Source organism: Microtus oregoni, unplaced genomic scaffold (genome assembly GCF_018167655.1).
Source record: "Microtus oregoni isolate MIOR12 unplaced genomic scaffold, Mior012 000073F_001, whole genome shotgun sequence".
In the NCBI taxonomy this organism is placed as follows: Eukaryota; Metazoa; Chordata; class Mammalia; order Rodentia; family Cricetidae; genus Microtus; species Microtus oregoni.
In genome coordinates, this window is record NW_024543981.1 from 1,024,708 (window position 1) to 1,049,920 (window position 25,213).

Genomic DNA, 25,213 nt, shown 5'->3' on the forward strand with positions numbered 1-25,213 from the left:
GCAACTTACAATTCTTTCTCAAATATCTTTTTCTTCTCAATGTATCTTCAGAAAAGTCTGAATCTCAATCTCACATTTCCACCAAGTAGAGTACTTAGGAAAATCAATTAAATAAATTAAAATGCAAACGATTGCTTCATAAGGAGGAAATAGCTTTACCCAGCCAAAAGGACAGGCTTCCATCTGCTCTGGCTTGCTGTTTTTCTGTTCTTGTTAATAATTTTATTATATATTTATCTATCTCGTGTGTCTATGGGATCCAGCATATGTGTGTAATACTGCCTATGTGGAGGTCAGAGGATGACTTGTAGGAATCGACTCCCTCTTTACACCATGTGGATTCTGGGGCTGGAACTCAAATCTTCAGGCTTGGCAAAAACTTTCTAGATTGACTGAGCCATCTCTCTGGCCCAAATTTTTCTGTTGTTCTTCTCTGTTCCTTACTGGTATTTGGTTTAGGATCTACTTTGTACATCATCCTCATTCCTTTGTTTCCTTATACCTCTTAAAGAACTGTATTGATAAATAGTAGGTATTTTTTATCACTCTGTGTCAAAATACTAAAAGTATGGATATTTGCAACACTAGGTCATTCTACATCAGATGCCAAAGAACAACTTCTGAACTCCTTACTTAAGGTCTCACGGTACTGAAGTAAAGATAGCAGATGAGCTGAACTCTAAGGAGGCCCTGGAGCAGTGTTTCTCAACCTTACTGATGCTGTGACCCTCCAACAAAGTTTCTCATGTTGTGGTGACCCTCAATGATAAAGTTATTTTTCGCTACTTTATAACTGTAATTTACTACTGAATTGTTTTGTAAATACATGATATGCAGGATTTCTGATATGTAACCCCAAACAGGTTTCAATCCACAGGTGGAGAACTGCTGCCCTGGAAAAATACCTGGCCCCATGCTAATTAAAAATGTTAGCAGAATTGAGATCCTTAGGATTATGGAACTGAGGTTCCTATTTATTCCAGTCCATTGCCTATGGATTATCATTTTATTGAATCTCCACATTATAGCCCACAGTTGTCTTCTAGCTTTAACAGTCTCACCGACATATACAGATTGTGGGGCTTATTAAACCACAGCATTTATTGCAATTTCCTCCAGGAGTATGGATGGGGGGTTATTTACAGAATCATGGGTGACTCAATGGCAGCTGCATGTCCTTATAGCCCACCCCAGCAAGCAAATCTTGTTAATGCTTCATTGTACAGTAACTTGCCCTTTGCTTCATTAGAGGTCATTCTTAGTTTTGCCTACCACACAAATCTACTATAATACAAAGTACTACAGAAACTTTAATAATATTGATTGATACTGATAGCAATGAACTACATTGTACTACTACTAATCATACTACATATATGCACATACACACACTGAAAGGGAGTGTTTTGGGAAAGTTCATTAGATTATTATTTTTGCAAAAAGTGACTCTATTTAAAATTGTGTCATATTTCATTAGCCAAAAGATGGATTTCAGCTACAAAATTTATGGAAAACAGTATTGTTTTTAAAGGAAAGTTGGGAAATAAGATTACTTTATATTTCCTTTTTGGAAACTCATTTGTAATTTTTTTTATGTTCTGAAACCTTTTCTATCAAAATTGGTATGACATACATATGGTGTGCTCTCTGTCTTTTTATTACAGTAATATGTATAGGATTCCTCTCTTCATTGTTGTCTTTATTAAGTGTATATCTGAATTCAGAGTCAGCAAGATCTTGTTCTTGTTGATGAGGTTGAGTTTTGAGATAACATTTCATTATGTAGCCCAGACTAGCACTCAGTTTGAAATTACACTTTATTCTACAGCGCACTGAGATTACAAGTGTAGATGTATGTGTATGCCAGAACGAGTTTTATTATTTTAAAAAAGGCTCAGGAATTTAATTTAAAATTATGACTAACAGGTGCATCTTACATTTGTTCCTGTGTCATCAAAGAGCCCACAAGTGACCATTTATAGTAGTTATCGTAGTAACCACAAGATGGCAGTACTAAAGTGAGTTTTGCCCGACATGAAAAGCAACCACAGATTGAACTGTGAAGTGTATTAAGTACTTGCATTTTATCACAAATGCTTTGTACTTTTTTATGATTGCTCACAAATGAAACAAATATTAAGGCTGTATAGTTTTAAATGTTCAAAGTTCTGAGTATTCTTTTAGAAGTAGTCATTGTGACTTTTTTCCTTTGAACTATGACTTTTTACTCTCACCAGCCTTTCACTTCAACACCGTTTAGTGTCGTTGAATCTGCTGGACTTGATTATGAGACAGAATTTTCTCCTAAAAAATTTGATCCTGATGAAAATTTCTTAAGAGTGATTCTTTCAGGTCAGTTAGTTTCCTAAAGGAACCATAATTGAAATCAAGCATGTCTGGAAGCCTAGAATATAAGGAATGCAAAGCTGTCATCAGCTGCTTAAGAGAGGTCAAGGGCTGGACTACCTGAGACCTTATCTCAGAAACCAAACCAACCAACAAACTTCTAATTGACTAACCAATGACATTTAAACTCTGTAATTGCACCCTGCCCGTCCTTCCCCTTTCTAGCGCTGCCCACAATCTGACAATATAAAGCTGATGCAATTATTTACTAGCATTGGACTTACTTCTTTATACAGAAATGAAGACTATCGACTTTGCCTGTCACCATGGCTCCAGCACTCAGAGCAATGCCTGCCATACAGCAGGCACTAAGCTCAAAATTACACACTATGTTAACAGGGGGAAATGAATATAGAGATTTTGTATCTATCCCCATCAACTATTTTTTGTTAGATATTGCTCATATTTAGATACATGTGAGCTTTCTCTTCTGCACTGCCAAGACAAAAGTTCGACACAATAATTCTGGTTACAGTCAATTTGAGATGTAGGTCAGCTCTGAAATTCTACCTCCATACCATTGTACATGAAAGTGCTAAATTTTTTTTAAAAAAATCTTCCAATACCTTTATTTTTTACACAAAATGAAAAATCATTCAGCTGCCAGCCAATATGTTCTTTCTTGCAACTGTATTTTCTATGATCCGTCTGATTTCATACAACCGCCAGTTCTTTCATTAAAATCTAAGATTGCAGTCACAGATAATGGAACACTAACTCTCTTATGATTCAGTTTTTGAAATACTTGACAAGATAGGTGATTTTCTACAGGTTTGAAGGAATACAAGTATAACAAGCATATCTCTTCACTCATACAACAGTTTATTCTAGCAAGTGATTTTATATCCATTCATATGTTTCTCTTTATAGTGATATTATGTAATATGGCACAGATATTCAATGACTTGGATTACAAATTGTGTCTAAGTGTTAGAGTTAACTTGATATATGAAATCATTTTGAATAGATGCAATGACAGGCAATTCTAGCTATTTGTATTAAAGCAAATAAAAGTTTAATTACACTATAAAATTTGATGGGTATAATGCACCTTGTCTATTTAATTTTTGTTGTTTTCTGTGAGTGACAAACATTTTAACAAAGTGGAATCCCAAAGATTGTCTTGTTGAAAGTACTTGGATAAACAGAAGTACTTCAAAAATAGATACGGCATGCTCATTTCTTTTAAATATTCTTGTCTTGATGTATGAATTTAAAACTCAAAGAGACACTATTTAACTCTTTTATGCTCATTTCAGGGTTTAAGCACCCCGCACAAAATTTGCAAACATTGATTTGCCTGGATGTACTATGGGCTTTGTCTTCTATATAACCAGCTGGCTTAAAATACCCATAAATATAAGTCCATCATTTTTCGCAAGTAGTAAAAAGAAAAGCAGTAGCTAATCAATCTTAATTTTTGTATAGCATAATAAAATATTTTATTTTGTGATGATAATTTAATTCTTATTCCATTAGCTTCAAAAATGTTTAAATTTGTAAGATTTGTGTCTGTTAGTGTTTTTAGTTTATTAAAAATAGCCAAATGAAAGAGTTCTTTATTATTAAACAAAGAGAGCAAATTTAAACTGTCAGTGACTACCAGCCAGAAATCTGGGCTTCACCTCAGAAGAGAAATATCTAAGAACTATATATCTGTATATATTAAATTCAGTGAAACTCAAGACCTATTTTAAGTGTCTATTATTATCACATAGAATCTTCTTGCAAGTTTTTGGTCTTCTTGATAAAATAATATTTAAATGTGTTTAAGAGGAGTTTAATGTAATAAGAGAAAAAGAACTGAGTGGCAATAGGGGATCTTGGCAGCTGGGAGAAAGGAAATGGGGGAACAGTAGAGGAGGAGTTAGGCAAGGGGGATGAGAAGCAGACAACTGTAACTGCAGTAGCCCCTTGGAAGACACTGTAAGCACAAAGGGAGAAAAAAATGATGGGGATGACCAGAGCCTTTGATCCTTGTTTGTACTTTGAAAAGACACATAATTATGTCCCTCTCAATGTCATGTGTGTCTTTGGTGTGAAAGTAGCCCTCCATCCTTTTTGATTAAACAAAGAGGAAATATTTAACCTCAATATTACCATGTTTAACTGCATCATCAGCTGAGCATTGATGAGTGACTTAGAAATCAAGGCATGTCTAAACTAGAAAGGAATAATAACTAATTAACTAACTATACATAGTATATAAACAGTTATATAAATCTAAGTATATATGCTATACACAGTTATTAATTAGTTTTTAGTTAATTAACTATATATAATTATGTATAAATTAATATATATATATAATTGCTGCCTTCCATTTTGTTTGCTTTGGATCAGAAAGAAATAACTTATAACATAACAACATATGCTGCTGTCATTGTCCTTCTTGGTTTTGTGAATTTGGGGCCAGTTTAATGCTCTTGTCATTCGGTTCTTTCTTTTCCCCTTTCAGTTAGTTTGAAGAAGCCTGTGGGACTTCATCACTTACTCAATACTTGACAACAGGTCGTTAGCAGACAATGGAATATTTTCCATTTGAGTGTTTGAAGTCTGTTTCTTTTAATTACTTTAAAATTTTCTGTTTACCAAGACATGACTAAATTCTGATCGTGCCATTTGTTTCTAAGGAAATGTGCTGGTATCCCTGCATCTAAGACAATGCTGAAGAAACAGCTGTAAGGGCATTTCATACCCTTTCTTCCTACCTGGCACTGTCCTTTTGAGAATGTTTAATACAGGGGAGATCCCTAAGAGAATTTGTACTTAAAGGATAAAGACAATCATTTAGATTTGCAATGTACTTTAACTGTGTTATTTCCAGGAGAACATGATATCAAAATATCCAAAAAATATTAATAACAGCACTAAAGACTATTAGTTGGAAAGTATGTGCTTGTTATTCCAACTAAATTGCTGAATATTGTGGATTTCTGCTAAGGGTGGTTATAAGGTAGACATTGAGAAGATGTGGGTGACCAGAGAGTGTATCTATGCTGCACCAGACACTGGAAAGCTAGATTTTACCACTACAAGAAATGCTTTCTTGGAGCTGAAGAGCTGGCTGAGTTAGTAAGAGCACTTGGTGTGCACGTATGAGGAGCAGAGTTCAGATCCTAGCAAACAGGTGAAAAACCACCTGGCCTCCCTTATCTATAACCCCATTGCTTGTACACCAACACACAAATCTGTGCATATACCACACACACACCACAAAGAAATACCACATCACACATATACATACCGAAATATAAACCACACACATAAAACATAATGTCTTCTCGTATGAGTAAGTTTTTTCTCATGATGCAATTAATTCCTGACTAAAAGGGCCTCTTTCTATATGTTAGAGTGTATCGGAGTCCATATCACTTGATGGACAAGGAAACCCTGTTGCAGTTGTAGTCCAGTACAAATGTAAGCAACTCAAACTTAATGATGTTAAGATTTCTTTTTTTAACGATACTATTTTTTCTTTGAATTTTTTAAAATAAGTTTTTTATTACTGAAAATATGACCCAACTTTACATTCTTTCTCAAAAAATAAACAAAATAAAAATTCAATACAAAAGCAAAACCACCAAAATCATTAAAACATAATAAAATAACACCCAGACAGAAAATACTGTAACCAAAACACACACACACACAAATAAAACCTGTGAGGTCCATTATATGTTAGTCAGCTACTCCTGAATATGAGGCCTGTCCTGGAATGGTTGCTATACCCAGTGTCACACCATTGGAGAAGGCTGATTTTCCCTTTTTCCAGTGTTGTAAGTGACAGTTAAGTTGACACACTTTACACTAGTGTCTGCATATTTACTAATTCATCCATTTGATAAAATATAAGAAAATATAATAAGATAAAACAAAAACTATCACATCCAAGTTGGACAAGGCAAGCCAACAGAAGGAAAAGAGCCCAAAAGAGAACAAGAATCAGAGACACACTCATTCACACACTCGGGAGTCCCATAAAAATACAAAAGTGCAGGGGGAGAAGGAAAGAAGAAAGGAGGAGATGGCTGGCTGTGCCAACGGATGGCTTGTTCCAGGGTAAGTCTTTAAAACTTCATGGGGTGTGTCAGTGTGCAAAGACAACTCTTCCTTCATGGTGCCATGGTCAGGTTCGCCTATAGTGATGAAGCATATTCCTGCCTGCTGTAGATAATGCTTAATAAAATGGAGGTAGACTTTTTAAAAAGTGTGAAGTGTACAAGGTTGAGTGATATCAAAAGATAATTTTGGATGGTAATGTAAGCTATTAATGAAAGTAAATTAGGTTCAAGAGTATGTTCTCTGGATTTGTCAAATGCAAATGGACTAGACATTGTTGATGTAGTTATTGCCTGTATATATTATATATAGATATTGTGCTGATTGTATATAGTCTTTCTTACTTAGTTATTATAGTCTTCTTTTTTATTTTAGACAAAAAAAACCCTCTAAATTGGAAAACTCGTACATATATGCGTGCTTAGGACCTGGTGCTGACTCATGCAGGCCCTGTGCAGGCTGCCTCAGACTTTGTGAGCTCCTATGGGCCTTGCTCAGTTTACTTAGAGGGTTTTGTTCTCCTGTTGTCCTCCACCCACTCTGGCTCTTACACTCTTTCTGTCTCCTCTTCCAAGGGGAAGGATCTTATCAACATTTAGTGGTGTATCCCAAGGTCTGGAACAGCACCACACGTATAGTGCCTTTTAAACAATTGCAGTAACCACATACATTATTTTCTGCTACACTCTACTAAATGTGTTAGCTTTTAATGTGCTAAAGTGGAAATAATTTTCAAAATCTGTAGAACAATACTACATCATAAATTCTCTTCATTGCATTATACTAAGTCACTTCACATCACTTCATCATGCTAGTATATCCGCAGTAATTATAACTATTGAGTTTTGCATTTACAAAGCAGAGTCCTTCAGCTTAAACCTAAAAAAAGATGGTCCATTTTCACATTTTTTTTAAAAAATATAATAGTATGTATAACAACAATGACTATAATTTATTACATACTGAAAAAGGTGTATGTTTATGTATTTAGCTGTTTTTAAAATTATTTTATTACTCATAATTAAAATATAATTATATCATTTCTCTTTTCTTTCCCCTAACCTTCCCATACTCCTTGCTCTTTTTTAAATCTATAGCCTCTTTATACTTATTCTTACTACATGCATGTATGAATGTGTATGTATAACATATATACATATATACTTTTAAATATAACCTACTTAGTCTGCATAACATTAGTAGTATGTAGGTGCATGTATTTTGTTAAACATAATTATACTTTACTCAGCATTAGATGCAGTTTAGAAAAATAAAGCACTATTTAAATGATATTTCTCTGATCACAAGAAATACAACTTCCTGAAATAAAAGAATATAGTACCCTTGACAGCCCTAACACACATGATTTAGGTGGGCTACAATGTCATATGTGAGACAAAATTTTCACACTGTATCCCAATGGTGAGTTATAGTGAATATATTTCCTTTATAAAATTTTGAAGTGTGTAGAGGTTTCAAATGGGTAATGAATACATCTAATAAAAGTTCTTTTCCAACCTATTTAGTCACTAATATTGACAAATTATTCCCAGCCATGCATAATGGAACCAATTGCCCCTCAAGGTATTTATAAACAGTACCAAATTAGAGCTATGGCTTATAATGATTCTATGGCTAAATGAGTCTCTGCTTTTGTACTTTCCTGGAGAGCGTAGATGATGGAGCTTAAGTCCTCAGATACTGTTGTTAAGTGGGAAAGGTGGTACTGACAAAAAGACTAATATATTGTTATTGGAAATGTCAATCACCTAAAGGTAACTTTTCTCATTGTGTATCATCATGACATCTATTCCATAAAAAGTCGTCCAAGAGGAATGGCACCTATAGCATTTTATATTATTGACAAAGACAAATATTTTATTAAGAAAAACACAACATTTACATTTAGAACATTAAAATAGTATTTTTGTTTTGTTTCCTTCTGTTTGTAACAGCAAAGCTTGTAGTACGACAAGGTACTTAAAAATAAAAACCTAGGTTAGTGAAAAGGTTTTTACTTTTAGGAAGCAATGTTCTTCATGCTACAACATGAGAGTATATCTCATTTGGAACATAAACTAACTTTCAAGAAACTTTATAATACGCACATAATAAAATGGATAAGAGTCAATATTTTTCTTGGACTGCATCTCTAAGACTTTAATTAAGAGGATTCTGTAATACTTGATTAATCTATTACTTTCTCTTTCCCATTCTTTGCTATTTCACACTTCATCACACAAATCTAAAATTGTGAGTACATTCTTAATAAAACTGCAGTACAATTATCATATGCAGCAATCATCTTATTTTCCAAAATATTTTCATCATTTATTCCTTTTCTTTCCTCCATACAATGCATCCCATTTTCCTCCTTCCCTTTACTTCCTCTCAAATCCACAGCCTCTTTTTTTAACCACTGTGTTTTTCATATTTGTACATAAATATATAAACACAAATGGATACCATTGCTTTAAGGCATGTGTTTTCAAAAATGACCACTTGGTATTGGATAACCAATTAGCAGACTCATTTCTGGGAAAGTTGGTTTCACTATCTTTCAGCATTCCTTAGTAGTTTCTAGATGTGATCTAACACCCTCACAGAACCATATTCAAATTAGTTTTTATTTGTCTTTTTAAAATTTGAGACAAAACGACAGAGCATGGTAACAGCTCCAGTTAGTCCATGTTAGACTATGAATCTGTGTAATAGCAAATCGCATCTCCACTGCACTTGAGTGGAAGGAAAAATCGAGACTGATTTTATATAGAATAATCTTGCAATGAGATATAATAGCAAGTGTTGCTGTTACAAAGCTTCTGTTATTCCACAAATGGGAACATTTCTCCAGATTTTCAGTTATCAGTCTTCGACAGAGGTTTTAATATCTGGCAAGGCAATTGGAAAAAAAATGATTGAACATATGTAATCACTCAATGGCTTTGGAACATCATGACACTGTTTTGCCTTATGAAGTTGTGGTGCGTTGAAAGGAGATGACTTGAAAAATGTGCACTTAAGGTATATCTGTTTCTTTCACCGCCTCCAACAAACATACACAGGCATGGGCACACAGGCAATTACTCACACATTGAATTCATAAAGAAAAAGTTTTGAGAATTTGTATTATTCCAAACTTCTTACCATACTGTATTTGTAAGTTAAAGTGTATAGGGGAGGAGAATTTACAGATTTCTCTATGAAACTAGTTAGAAAAAAATTAAAGTGAATATGTATTTATTATATGTTATTTGAAATTTTAACTTTAAAAAGAAGTTTAGAAATAGACATATCTGTCACTTCTAATGCTGACAACATCTGTTGCAAGGATAATGAAACAAGTGCAAAAAATGAGTGTTTTCAAAATTGATCAACAAACACAGCTCCTCAGGTTGCGGTGACCACCAAGCATAAAATTATTTTCATTGCTACTTAATGACTGTTATTTTTGCTACTATCATGAACTGTAATGTAAATATCTGTATTTTCCGATGGTCTTAGGCGACCCCTATGAAGGGATCATTTGATCCCCAAAGGACTGACACACATGTTGAGAATCGCTGTTCTAGCTGAACTTTAAGATAATAAAATGTAATGTGAATTTTAGTGTGACTCAACACTGTGCAGTATTGCTTAAAATACACTTTTCTGTAATTATTTTAAGCAAAGTATGTTTAAAGTCAGAAAATCACAAATTGTTAATTTTGTCTTAAATTTTTTTCATGACTTGATATGATCTCCTAACTCTTCCATCTATGAAAGTAGAAAGAACAGATGCTAAAGACTGCATGCACATTGTTCTGTAGGCTGTTTGGGCTGCATAATGAAAAGATTCCAAAATCACTCTCATGCTCCTTTTAAGTCAGGATGTATACTCAAGTGTATCTCATGTGTTACATTCAGTTAGCAATGACAAGAAGATTCTACCTGTAATCTTTGATTTTGACTTCATAATGACATTGGTGAAAACACTGAGACCCAAAGAAGTTTGATTATTTATTCTAAGCAACACACCAACTGAGTAATAAAGTCATGTCTGAAACCATACCCTCTCCTACCCAGTCTAATAGCCAATTATAGGATTTTTTATGTGATGTATTTAAAATTCAGATTATACAAATTCAATTTGCTTACTGAATTTCTGTATTTCTCATACATCTTTATTGTTTCCAATGAGTCTGTTTTGTATAGGTATTGTCACTAACTGGTGTCTTAAAAATATTTTCTTGTAATATGTTATACAACAGTGGCAGAGATTGTTTTTCCTTAATGTAGAATTGAAAAACCAGAAAGACTAATCAATTCTTTAACTCCAAACTAGTGTTTTTGTTCGTTTCTTTCATCTTTATCCAGGAGTGCCTAAAGCTGCGAAATGAAGAACTGTTGGAGAGATGAGGAGTTAAGAGTTCATTCGGCTGTCCAGATGTATCCAAGTACCCGACCATTTGGCAATAAATACATCTGGGCAACTGAGTGAACTTTTCGCTTTTCTTGACTCAGCTGGAGCTTCTACAACATACAAGGCCTGCTAGACAGCCCAGACTACCTGATTTCTTTAATCAAATGAGACAGGAAGGAAGAGCTCCTTGTGCATGAAAGGACTTCATTGTAAACTTTTGTACACAGCTATGTTGGATTGATTGTATGTACCTCACAAAATTAAAATGGATTTTGTTTTAAGCTTGTAAAACTATCAGTAAATAGAAAAGTATTCTCATCAGTGATAATTGTCAAGTGCCTATATTGCAGTGGGAAATGACTGACTGTGTTTGTGATTAATACTAGCTAGGATAGCCTCAATCTATGGATACACACAGCTATAAATCTGTCTGATATATTACCTCTAGTTACTCTTTATCTTACGATGAAATTTCAGTTCATTCACAGAAACGATACACCCCTGACATGTTTATTGCGTGTCTATTGTGCTAGAATGCAAACTCTATTAGAACAGGGTTATTTCTGCCTTGCCTTCCACCCCATGGATGACATCTTGTGGGGCACCGAGCACATAATGGGTAATCAATAAATGCTTGAACACAGAAAAATTTGGCTGTACAGCTTTCAGTTTTGCAAGTCAGTTGGAATTGATCTCCAACACATACGATAACATATGGTTTCTCCCTTCATTCTGATATTTAGGGGTCTGTAGTTTATTTTGCTATAAGGATACTTAGGCCAATATAATTTACGCAGAATTCTGCTACTACCTATGGGGAAACAGTTTCAAACTGCTGGGAATACTGCCCACTATGACAGATTCCCTCAATGTTTGTTACTACAACTGTGGAATGATTTGCAATAGCAACTTGAGTTCTATTAAATTGGGAACTATTTTTGGAGTATTATTTTAGGTGAATGGATTAGGTCTTTTGCTGTAGAACTCTTACTATCTTAGGTGCTGTGGTTTGGGGGAGTTCAGTTTTCCAGAGTCTTGTTAAATGTCACAATAACTGCTTTCATTACGCCTAGGCCATCCCAACACCACAGAAGACAAAACCTTTAACATATATCAAGCAGAAGAATTTAGAAAACACAAATAAGAATAAAATGTTTCATTTTCAGTCCTAGAACGAGAGGAAAAGTTTTATTTGCCTCAACACTCATTAGTATTTTCTGGGCAGGAGAGTGGCAGAGTGTAAGTACCAGCAAGAATTGCTTTCAAATTGAATAATCATGTTAGTGTTATGAGATCTAATGAAATGTCTAGAAAATACCCCAGGTACCATTCCCTGAATGCTGCCCCCTCTGTTTTCAAATGAAAATTTATAAGCTCTCAAAACATATATAACTACATAGTCAGAAGTGTGATATTTCCCTCTTGCCACACTACTGGCAAGTGTCCAGTTTGACGTCTGAAGGATTGCATTCTAGGAAAAGCCTAGCAAAAATACAATAAGCCAACTGCATTAAGTCTGAGGCATAGATCGCTGACCTGACTTATTAAGAGATTTTTTTTTGTTCCTTTTCATTGATGTCTATTAGCTCAAGGCTCTTTTGCCTGGTATAAAATATTATTTTCTGAAAGAGCAGATTGCTGAACAGGGAGGGTTTTAAAATTGCCTCTTTTGAACGTTGTTCTAAGGAACATCAACTGTCAAGCTTGTCAAACTGGCTTAAATATAGACCTTCCTGAAGACAAGAAACTAGATCATTTGATTCCTTATAATTTTTCAACCTCGGGAGTTCTGTGAATTCAAGCTTGTAGAATATCTTAGGACCTGAAAACTGAAAATAGAGTGTTTGGTTTTTGTTTAATTTCATAGAATGCTTTTGTAAATGAACTAACAATGTTAAAAGCTCCTATGTTTACTGTTAGGTCTCTGGAAATTTTTCCATCAAATCATAAAAATATTACATGATGTGACTATTCAGGGCAAACATGGATTTTTAGAATAAAAAGTGTAGGCTTCATTGCAAAATCTTTATAGAACATTTAAAATTGAAAGGAACATTCATGCAATATGCCCTAGGCCTAAGGATAATTTTTGGATTACATGAGTAATCCCCAAACTGTTATAAATCTGTGCATGATTATTTTCTTCACAGGAGCGATATGAACATTTGTGACTAATTCATTTTTGATATAGTCATCTGCTGAAAGTTAACTGCATATAACCAGAAGAAAGATTTAATTGATGTTTAAGTCGTGTCAGTTTTATATGTATATACAGTATATTATGATAATATTCACTGTTATTACATTTTCTATCCCCTCCCACTCCTGCAGTTCATTTTCTTTCCAACTAGTCCATCTTTTGGGTGGGGGGTTATTTTGGTAACATGTCTAGGGCATGTAACTACAACTGCTTTGTCTCTCTGATTATATTAGGACTTGCCTAATATTAAGGCACTGGTATGCTGATTACATTGATCATGTCATATTCGGAAGAACATTTCATGGTGCTCCTCCCTTGTCACTAATTCTGATCTTTATACCCCCATTCCATGATGTGCCAGAGGGAAACATTTTAAATTATAATATATAGTTTTTGAGAATTGAAAATGACAAAGTCAAACCTTCAAATGCAATGTCACATATTCAGTTCTTAAATAATTTACCATGCACAGTCATACAGGGGTGGGTAAAATGGCTTAGTCAGTAAAGGTGTCGACAATCAAGCACAATGACCTGAGTGAAATCCTCAAGGCCCACATGATAGAAGAAAGAAGTGAGTTCTAATAATATTTCCCTCACGTCCACATCTTTTCTACGGTGTGCATGTGAATGTGCAATCACACACAACACACACACACACAAATAAAATAAATGAAATTAATATAATTCAAAAGTAATCATCTGCTAATTGTGTATTCTACAGCTTAGTAAGAATTCCATCTTAGATTTATTCTTTTCAAAATGGGTGAAAAATAATGTGCTGTATCACCATATGTAACTGGAGGTTTCTTTCCCACCTATCAGTTCCCAAATAACCATTCTGAGGCTTAATATTAACTGCAAACTGTTATGCTGTTGGGTCAGGCTTATTACTAGTTAGCTTCTACATCTTAAATTAGCCTATTTATATTAATCTATGTATTGCCATGTGACTGAGGCATTACCTCACATCTTCCCTATTCTTTTTAGTTTTATAACTTCAACTTTTCCAAGTCTCACTTACCCCTCCCTTTAATCAACTATTTTATACATTGTACTTGGCTAATTAACTGAATTTGAAAGGTACACACATTTGGGTATACACACACACACTAAGGTCCCAACTTTTATTAGCCCAACTGTTTTAGCCTTGTTTTTTCATTATTTTTCAAGATAATAACTGCTTATGGCTTTAAGTATTTTGGTGAATTATATGGATTTTTGACAGACTGAAATTTGTTTCTGAATATTTAATGGCAATCTTATTTTGATTAAATTATTTTCAAGTGTTCACATGATTTTTTTGACCTATGCTAATGACAGGTATAAGCTATTAACATATAAGCATAGGTTTAATAAACAACATTTAAATATAATGTTCAGTGTTTTAGTGTTTGGGTTTATGTTTAGATGTTAATTATTTAATATCTGTCATAAAATAATATTATTAAAAACTGTATGGAAATCAAACATTGGTTACTGATTTTGATGCTTAAGAGACAGCATGGAAAGGTTTGTGATTCATGTTGCATGAAGAAATAAGCAATTGATATGAGTAGGTGCTACTAGTGATTTCACTTCCGTGACTTAGGATCCTATTATTATTCCATTGTTAAGAAAACCAATTAGTTTCAGGTTACTTTTTTTTTGTCCCCTCACACACTTGTGCTTAAATGCCCACAGTTTCTTTGGGAGTCCTACAGATTATACTTAGAAGGTAGTCAGTTCGTTAATTATCTTTAAAAGGAGTTTACAACACTTCACAAACACAAATCCTCCCAGGTTTAAATATTTGAACTCCCAAGTGTTTGGTCTGTGCTTATTTAACCACTAAGGTTCCGTTTTGAACAATGAGTAGAATATAAAAGGTGGAGATCAGAAGTATATTTTTGGTCTCTTTGATTCTCTTTGTTAGTTATTTGAGGCTTGAACAATTTTGTATCCTCCCTTTGTAATTCTACAAACACTAATTCTTCCAAGTACACAACATATAATTCAAAATGTCATTATATTTTATTATGAAGTAGAACTTAGGTCATAAAACTCATGCAACTTATTCCTCCTATAGTGTGTTCCTAAACCACTACAAACACTTCAAGAGAATTTTCTATTTGGTTTAGTCAACTTTATGAATGTAAATTTTTATTGACTGTTTTAGTTCTCTGATAGGAAAAGGAAATTTTATTCTTGGTACTGAACAAAATAAGAATGAACTAAAATGAAACGGAGAAAACAAGTTTTAGCTTCATTGAAGAGACAATTTGGGTTTGAAGTAATTTTGGTTAATAAATTGGGGATATATGTATATAATAGATGCTTATGATTATTGTTTTCTTAATGAAATGGAAATACTTAAATACTTACTGTTTAATAGTTTATCTGTACTTCCAAGGGGAAAAGGACATAGTTGGCTAATTTTTAAGAAAATATAGTATTTTGTGAAACGATAATTGAATTCTACCAGGGCTAGGGATGTATATAAAAATGTTTCACAAGATCATAAACATATGCAGCTATAGCAAGTATAATTTCTATTATTCTTGTATAATCTTATTGAAACAGAGTGCATTTTACAATATGTTTACTCTTAATTATACTATTTTTCAATGCTTGAAAAATAAATATTAAAAAGGATATTAAAATTTTTAGCATTACTAAAGGAAAGGCTTTTGATATTTTAGAATAATAGAATTGAAAGGCTAAAAGACGTTGATATTTACTGTTATCCTTTTAGCATTTTCTTCATCACCTATTTCCAGATCTCAAAAAGAAAGGGGATTTATGTGTTCTGTGTTGGGATCCTATCAGATAAAAATTGCCTAACAGTCTGTTGAAATTGTTCTCTCACAAAAATTTTGAGTCTCTAGTCACTAGGAAGTCATATTTTATATATTCACTAGAGTAAGGAAATGATTTTGATAGAACTGAAAGATAGATGCTGAAAAATAAAGGTAGAACATATTAAATTGATAAACCAAATGACTAGAAAAAAGTTATGTTAAATGAGATGAGAAACAGGGAAATACACTTTATTCTAGTGAAATTTTACTTCCAAGCCTCTGACCACCAAAGAAAGATTATAAAGACAGTCTGTCATTTTTATATTCCTTAAATATATACATAAATTACATAAAATAGATCTTAGAGTGTTCTGCTGTATTCTCAAGTTATTTAATGCCCCCTGTCTTACACACATTTAAACACTCACACACACACATGCACACACACACACACACACACACACACACACACACACGACTTCTCATTGACAAATTGGTACTTGCAACTTAAAAAACTTAAAATTCTTGGCTCTTGAAATCTCTATATATACTTACTAAGAACACAATTATTAGTTACGTGTTTGGTGTAGCAAGATAAAGTGTAGTCAAATCCAAACTCAAAAACCCAGAAAGGGCACACTAGAGAACAGATTATTTTGATCTCTCTGGTCTCAGTTATGAATCTCTATGAAGAAAAATGATAAGACAGCCATGTTACTCACTAGGACATAAATGACTTCCTAAATGTTGGGGTAAAGATAGATAGTGATAGACTCCACTCGACAAAGATGAATTTCTTCTGCAATTTATTCTCAATTGGCATTTAAACATACCTAATATAATAATAAGTGATGAGTAACTTAATGCATAAATATTTTTATATCAATAACAATCCTTTGTAAGGCAACTTATAGAAATAAAAAGTATCCACTCTGAAATTCTTTTATAAATTATTTGAAGATAGTCACATCTCAATCCACAAAAGAAGCTTAAATAATCTTAATTTTGTTTAAATAATCTAATATAACTAACATTTCATTTTCAATTTTCCATAATACCTCATCTGCTTGGACTGATCATTATATTAATTATCTACTAACTAGTTGTTTCATAGAGTGACTGCTATACTTACTATGGTAAACTTGACTGATATATTTATTGGGGTATAAATGTTGTTGCTGCCCTCTGGTGAATATTGTTGGCTAATGCAAAAGTATAAATAGAACTTTCTATATAAATGCAGATTGCTTCTTTTGGGGAAAAATAAAAATATAAAAAATATATTCATGCTATAAAAATTCTTGAAATTTGTTACAGGTTTTTTTCATTTTACTATAAAATGAAATCTAATTTTAGAAATGCAAATTAATTTAAAATTGTAGATGTTTCCTCAATGATTTGCAAATCTCTAGGATCTAATTGTAACTCCTTTCTCAAAACGCTGTTTTGAAGTTTTGTATGCCATAACAGGGGAATCTGCAGTAAAGTCACACATCACTAGACACTAGATGAGAAATTTTATAAGGATAGACGCTTTTGAGCTTGTAAATAAGTGAAAGAATTGTTCTTAGCCATTCTTTATTGTTTCTGTAAAACATGTTTGCCACTTTGTTAAATGGAGTACTAACCTTCTTACCAAATAATAAGAACATTTAAATTTATTTAATTGCTTGATATGCAACTTATGTGCAATTTTAACTAATGTTCTTTTTCTTTTTTTTTTCTCTCCTTAGGTAATGAAACCAATTTGTTAATTTCCAAATTCTCAATTTAAACCTGTGGTTGCTTAAGACTGAAGCAATCATGGTGAACCTGACCAACGCGGTGCACACATTCCTGTAAGGATTCTATTACTTATTTTAACAAAACAACAAGATTAATTATATGGTTATTTTTGTGATAATATAAAAATGCTTGCATATGACCAGACAACTCTATGACCTATATAAAAAAGATTAATATTTCCTATTTAAAATAATAAATGGGCAATAGGGATAATCATGCATCTAATCAAATTTTAAAGCTCTTATATGGGAATAATAGCTTCAGCTCAAATAATCCCATTTTTATGGCTGCTTGTATCATGGCTGAAGCTAAGAGAGGTTTTTTTCTTTTCCTTCATGTACGAATCAAATGGCTATTTATTATGGTACTGCATACCTATAATACCGAAGCCAGGATGACTGAGACATGATGGTTACAAGATTAAGGTCAGGTTAGGATAGATAGTTGCTGAAAGGGGGTGTTATTGTAAGTATCTAATTTTATAAAGAATAGTGGACGCTGCTAGAGATCAGAAGGCGGGGATTGTGGATGTAGCTGGACAGAACAAAACAATGTAACCCTGGAATGAGTCAGTAGTTGGATTCAACAGAATGTAATGTAAATGAGTAGTTAAAGAATCCGATACAAGAACAAAGTCACTGTAAATCTCACTTAACCCAAGCCTACTATTTGAGGAGTAGATTGTGTAAATTCTGAACAGTACTGCTGAGAAGTCCTGAATCCCTTTGCTCCTGTGCAAAATCTGAAAGTAATAGATAGATGGGTAGATAGATAGATAGATAGATAGATAGATTAGAGAATGATGATAGATCAATAGATAGATAGATAGATAGATGATAGATAGATAGATAGATAGATAGATAGATAGATAGAGTAGAGATAGATAGATAGATAGATAGATAGATAGATAGATAGATAGATAGATATGACAGATGGTAGAAATTATGTTTTCAAGCAGGAAATTTTGAATGTGATTATCTTATCATTTTTATCAGGGGAGATGAGTGTGTTACAGGTTTTGTTGGACACACTTTAGGAGCTCACATCTTGAGAGAACATTTGTATTTGTTGCTTAAGTAAATCAATATAGTGGAAATTAGTTTGAAATTTACAAAATTGAAATGTCCATATCTCCCTTGTCTTAGATTCTCACCAAGTTGGAAATTCCTACTGGCAGACTCTGTTTAAGGAAGAACATAAAAACATATATCTCAATATTAATTTCTAACTCTGTCCATGGGAGTCAATAAGCTGCACACATTACTCTGTTTTGTTCTTTATATTTTACTTCTTTTCTTTTTTCATATTGTTACTAAAAAATTTACTTTTCAATTTACATACCAGTTTCAGTTTTTCCTCCCACCCCTTCTTCCACCTCCCTCGCCCTTCCCAACACCCATCCTCTCCTCAGAGCCCGTAAGGCCTTACTTAGGGAGTCAACAAGATCTCAGATAGCAGTTTGAGGCAGGACCCAGGCCCCCCACCAGCTGAGCGAGGTATCCAACTATAGGGAATGAGCTCCAAAAAGTCAGTTCTTGTACCTGGAATAGGTCCTGATGTGTCTGCCAGCCCCCCTCCCCCATTCCCAACAGATCAAGCCAGGTAACTGTCACTCACATTCATAGGGTTTAGTTAGGTCCCAGGCTGGTTCTTCACCTGTCAGTCCATTGTCCATGAGCCTCCACTAGCTTGGGTCAACTGTCTCAGCGGTTTTCCCAATAATGCTATTGCTCCCCCCTTGTTCATATGATCCTACCTCCCTTTCTTCAACTGAACTCCAGGAGCTCAGCTTGGTGCTTGGTTGTGGGTCACTGCATCTGCTTCCATCAGTTACTGGGTGTAGACTCTATGATGACAATTGGGGTAGTCACTAATCTGATTAACGTGGAAGGCCTTTTCAGACACCCTCTCCGCTAGGAGTCTTAGCTGGGGTCATCCTGTGGATTTCTGAAAATTTCTCTAACACCAGGTTTCTCCCTAACCCCATAATGGCTCTGTCTAATAAGTTCTCTTTGTCATTGTTCAAGGCCCTCCATGCTTCCCCCAACACAGTCTTCTCTATCCCTCATGTTCCCATTCCTCTCCCTTCTACCTCCCTCTCCCAGTTTACTCAGGAGGACTTATCTATTTCTCTTCCTGGGACCTTTCACACACTTTACTCTCAAGCCTAGAGTAACTCCTAGAAATCCAAGGTCGCAAATGAGGCAGGTAGTAGAAAGAACAAAAGTTTAAAACCAAAGCAAGAAACTGAAAACTGCAGAAAATTGCTTTGCAAATATGACAGCTTGGACATGGTTCTATAGAAATGAATGTGTCACAGCATCTTTCAAAATACATTCATAAAATTGTTTTGATGAGATCCTATAATTTCTTTTACATATATCAACACAAATGAACTTCTTATTGTTTGGTCACCAGACCCTTTAAGAGAATCTCCCTTTATTTCTCTCACAGCTTTCCTAAAGGAGAGCTCAAAGAAATTAAGATTTTAAAAATACACAAAATAAAACATTAAGTTGGCCTCTGAAAGATATGTAAGACATATTTTCTCTCGTGTGTAGAGAGTCATCTTCATAGATTCACATAATCAATATGAACAAATGACATCAAAATAGATACAAAACTGTCTAAGGGACAAAGGGGACTAAAGGGTCAAGAGACAGGACAGTAAAGAAAGTGTATTGAGATATTGGAGGGAAACATTCTCAAAGTACTTTACATATATAAAAATGGTCTTAAGTAATCTAACATAACAAAATAAAACAAAATTCTAAAAGAAAAATAACTATTACACTAAGTTAAATGATATTGTGTTGGGGGACTAAAGTGAACTTTTAAAATAGTCTTACATCAGACCTTACGATGGCCCCTGGTCCTGTTAGTTACTTGGCTATATTGCCTTGAGAAAGTGTTACAACCTTTTGTAGCTCCATTCTTTTTCCACCTACATAATGGTAATAAATCAGCACTGAACTCATGTGGGTTTTATATGTAATCAAATGTGATTATGCGTATATATTCTGTTAAACTATATGCACAACTCATAGCAATCACTCAGTAAAAGTTAAAAGACAAAAATTGAAATGATGAGAATGGAGGTAGTCATGGTCAAGGTAGTTGGGAGGGGAGGTTATTTTAGAGTATAAATGTTATGTTGTGTGTAAGCGAAGTCTGATGTTCTTTTCTTTTCTTTTTTTCAGTGTGCACCTAATCGGCCTATTGGTTTGGCAATTCGATATTTCCATAAGTCCAGTAGCAGCTATAGTAACTGACATTTTTAATTCCTCCGATGGTGGACGCTTGTTTCAATTCCCAGACGGGGTACAAAACTGGCCAGCACTTTCAATCGTCGTGATTATAATCATGACAATAGGGGGCAACATTCTCGTTATCATGGCAGTAAGCATGGAGAAGAAACTGCACAATGCAACCAATTACTTCTTAATGTCCCTAGCCATTGCTGATATGCTGGTGGGACTACTTGTAATGCCCCTGTCGCTGCTTGCAATTCTTTATGGTGAGTACAATTATATTTGTTATATTCATTTCTCATAGTCAGATTGCTCCATAAGTTTGTGTAAACCTCATGACACTCATTTATACAGTTAAATAATTTATCTATACAACTTGGAAAACAAAGTTTAAGAGAAAAATGTAACAAAAAGTAAAAGTATAGTAGAATTTTTAAAACTTGAAACAACCATTTTATAATATATTGAAATTATGCATGACTACTTTATTCCTCAATGTCATTTGCAAATAATGGATAACCATACAAAATGGGATGATGGCATATTTTTGCCAGTATGATTCTAAGTACCATCTCTAATATATAATAGAAAAGTCAAACTTGCCTTTACATTAGTAAATTTATTAAAATTTACTTTAAGAAAGGTTTCAGATCCAGTGAGAATTGAACTTAGAGCCTCACATACTTTACACAAGTATACAGTCATAGCTATAACCCAGCAGAAGTAATTTTTTATCTTGACAAAGTAGTTGGTATAAAATGAGCACTCAAAAACAATTGCTCTTCTTCATTCAGAATAATTCATATTTTATAAGGTGACAAGTTATAAAAATTAATTTCTGAGCATATAAATACAAACTCATATCACAACTATAAGATTCAACTTCAGTAATGATTTTACAGATACTTCAGGTTTTTTATTTGATTTTTCTGCCATCTCTTTACTATGTTCATTTTAATCTAGGTCTTGGCTTCAGCTAATACTTTTAATTAAAAAGTCAAAATCATATAAAATTCTGGTCAAGAACACTGGATGCTCTTCCAGAGGACCCGTGTTCTTTTCCCAACATCTCCTTGTGAGCTCACAATGATTTGTGATTGTTGTCTCAGAGGATCTGATTGATGCTCTCTTTTGGCCTCTGCTGGCGCTAGATCATGCATGTGATACACAAACATACATGTAGGCAAAGCACACATACACACACAGACAAAACTAAAAGAAAAACATTAAAGTTTTAGAAACATTAATAATAAATATAAGTTAGTTAATTAAAATTCATGTGTTCTTCAAGCCGCAGGCTCCAAAGTAGCTCTCCCCACAGGACTAAACCATTATATTTGGCTTTCTACAAGTATCTTTACCACAAAATTTGAAATCCCAGTTTAAATGTATTTGTTAATATGTGGGTAGCCCAATATGACTTTAATTTTTAATATACTCATCTTCTTGTAGAGTAAAATATAGAGGTCCAACTAGTTCCCTAAAATGTATAATGGAATTAGACAGAGAAAATATTATAAAAATAGTATCTAGTCTAAAAATCATAAAAGAAGAACAATGTGTTTATAATGTAATCTCTCAAAATCTACAGTGGCAGTGCCCAATCGGATCAGTTATTCTATAAGTTATTCTTAGGAAATACATTTTTCCTTTTTCCACTGAGTTCTAATGGCATGTTTGCCTCAAAGCACCAGTATTTCACCTCTCACTGGTCATTTGCCCTTTACTTCTCCAATATTAATGAAGAAGAAGTCACAAAAATGAACCAAGAAAGCAATTTCAAAGGTATAGTTTCTACTATGAGCTCCCTACTGAATGCTTTTGAGGGGTAGATGAAGGCCAGGCAACTTAAAAAAAAATGTAAAAATGGCATAACCAAGGTAAAAAGGGCATTTTTAGCAAGCCAGAGAATGATCTGAAAACACGGTTAAAAAGTGCCTTCTGGAAAGTTTCTAAGATAAGCTTCAGGTCACAGAATTAGAAGTGCATAAGTCTCAACAAAAAGTAACTTCCTAGAAGTAGAAAGGAGTGAAAAAAGGAAAGAGAAAGAAAGCAAAAGAGAGAACTGACATTTGAAGAAGAAAGAAGAATGGAAGGGTGAAGAGGTAAGAAGGTATTTTATAGGACAAAACTGTTACATGTAAGGACATCAAATCTCCCACACTGCTCTCCGCTATGCATAGAAAGCCCTACAAAGAAACCAACCTGCAACAGACAAAGATGCAAACGTCGCTCATTTGCATCATTGTCATTAAATAGAGCACAATAGACAATCACAATATAAGTCGGGAGGCAAAGGCAGGCGGATTTCTGTGAGTTCGAGACCAGCCTGGCCTACAGGACAGGCTCCAAAGCCACAGAGAAACCCTGTCTAGAAAAAAAAAAAAAAAAAACCCAACAATATAAGACATTAACTGCAAATTTCATCATGTTATGTCAAACCCAGAAAAACAAACATCATTTATTTCTTCTCAGATGAGGAATCTAGTTAGTTAAACAATGGATAAATAAATAAATGATATGAAGGTTTAAGGATGTTTATTTGACAAGAAGTTGGCATTTAATGTGAAGAATTAGGGGCAAATATGATCAAATTAATATATATATATAATATACACATGTATACATATATACACAAGTATATAGTTCAAGTGTAGCCTATTATTTTGCATGATAACTACATGCTAACAAAAATCAAACAGAAGAAAGTCAAAATAAAGCATCTAAGATGCAATTAAATGTTAACATATAAAAATACTTTAAAATAGCAATCTGGTAACTGGGAATATAACTAATTATTTCTTTTTGAAAAGTTGTTATTACATAGTACCATGAGAAGCAATGATTTATTTATTTTTAATTAATTTTTTAAAAAAAAAACAATTCTCATTTTACATACCAATCCCAGTTCCCATTCCCTCCCCTCCAACTGATTCCTGCACCTTCTCACCAGCACAACCACCATCCACTCCTCAGCAAGGGTAAGTAAGTCTTTCAGTAGGAAGTCAAAAAAGTCTAGCACATCACTTTGGGGGACAATTAAGGCCCTCCCCATTATACCTACGCTGAGCAAGGTATCCCTACAAAGAGAATGGGCTTCAAATAACTAGTCCAAGCAGTAGGGATAGATCCTGGTCTCACTGCCAGTGGTCCCACAGACAGAAGCAGTGATTCATAATGGCTAAAGTAAAACGATGAAACAAAGTATACAAACAAAGCAGTCATTAAACTAGACATTGTGATTTTGCTATCCGCCAAATTCAATTTTAAATGTAAACAATAAGAGTTAAATTAATGTTTAATAGTAAAAGACACAATTAACAGTGAATATGTACCAGGTGAAAAAATCTGTGCCATCTACTATAACAATGAAATTTTACAAAGAAAATATTCAAAAAAAGGAACAATTAGAAGATATCATTCTCAATACAAGGGAAGACTAGGGAAGAGGAGAAAGGGTGATGGTAGTCTGTACCTCTAATTTCAGCATTCAGGAGGCTAATGCACCAGAATCACTATCAATTCAAAACCATGTTGGCTTACAAAGTGAGTTCAAAGTCAGCCTCAGTTATATAGTGAGACTGTCAAGAGAGTAGGTGGGAGCAGTACAAAATAAATAAGAGAGCAGATCTTAATGTATGATATATATTGAGCTTTGCACATTTACAGAGTGTATCTTCTTAAGGTGCATGAAGTTTTCACAAACATTAATTATCGTTAAGTACCTGTGCTTTCTTACCAGGCCAAGGTTCCCTGATATGGCCACAAGGAATGAAGTCAGGCCAGGTTGGAGGGACTAGAGCATAGCAGAAGCTGTGACAATTTTATTGAGATCAGTCAGACTTTTTGTACCTTTATCAGAAACAGAATTTAATGGCAGTTGCCAGGATCAATACAATTGTAGTTTCCAAGATACAGTGAAGTCTGCAAGTCATACAGGGTACACAAGATAAACATCTAAAACCAACTGACCTGTCATACAGAAGCACAAAATGGCCCAAAAGTTTTACTACCTGAGGGAGCACATCATTCTTTCAGGAACTGGAAGGCACATTGTGACACAGGAACCATGGAAAAACCCTGAAAAACCCATGATGCATGCCTCTCAGGCAGCTAGGCCAGGCCAACTTCAATAAATCCCTGCAAATTATAGATTAGGCCAAAAGGAGGTCACTAGAAAAACAGAAATATTACAAAAGTAATTTTTAATAACAAAGTAATAATGTTAGAAAGTATTAAATGACAAAGTTTTTAAAACCATTTCATCTTGAATTTAAAAAATAAGTTTCAATATTTTGTTGTTTCGAGACAGGGTTTGTCTGTGTAGC

General features: G+C 33.9%; 1 protein-coding gene across 1 annotated transcript in view; it reads left to right on the forward strand.

Moving 5' to 3' along the window:
• The window catches only part of LOC121441075 (5-hydroxytryptamine receptor 2C), a 238,166-nt gene that overhangs the window by 105,271 nt on the left and 107,682 nt on the right, over positions 1-25,213 (forward strand). Inside the window, exons 3-4 of the mRNA XM_041642214.1 lie at positions 17,583-17,687; positions 20,835-21,151. Of these exons, the coding sequence (XP_041498148.1) occupies positions 17,653-17,687; positions 20,835-21,151 (352 nt within the window). The 5' untranslated portion in view covers positions 17,583-17,652. The remainder of the gene's footprint in view (positions 1-17,582; positions 17,688-20,834; positions 21,152-25,213) is intronic.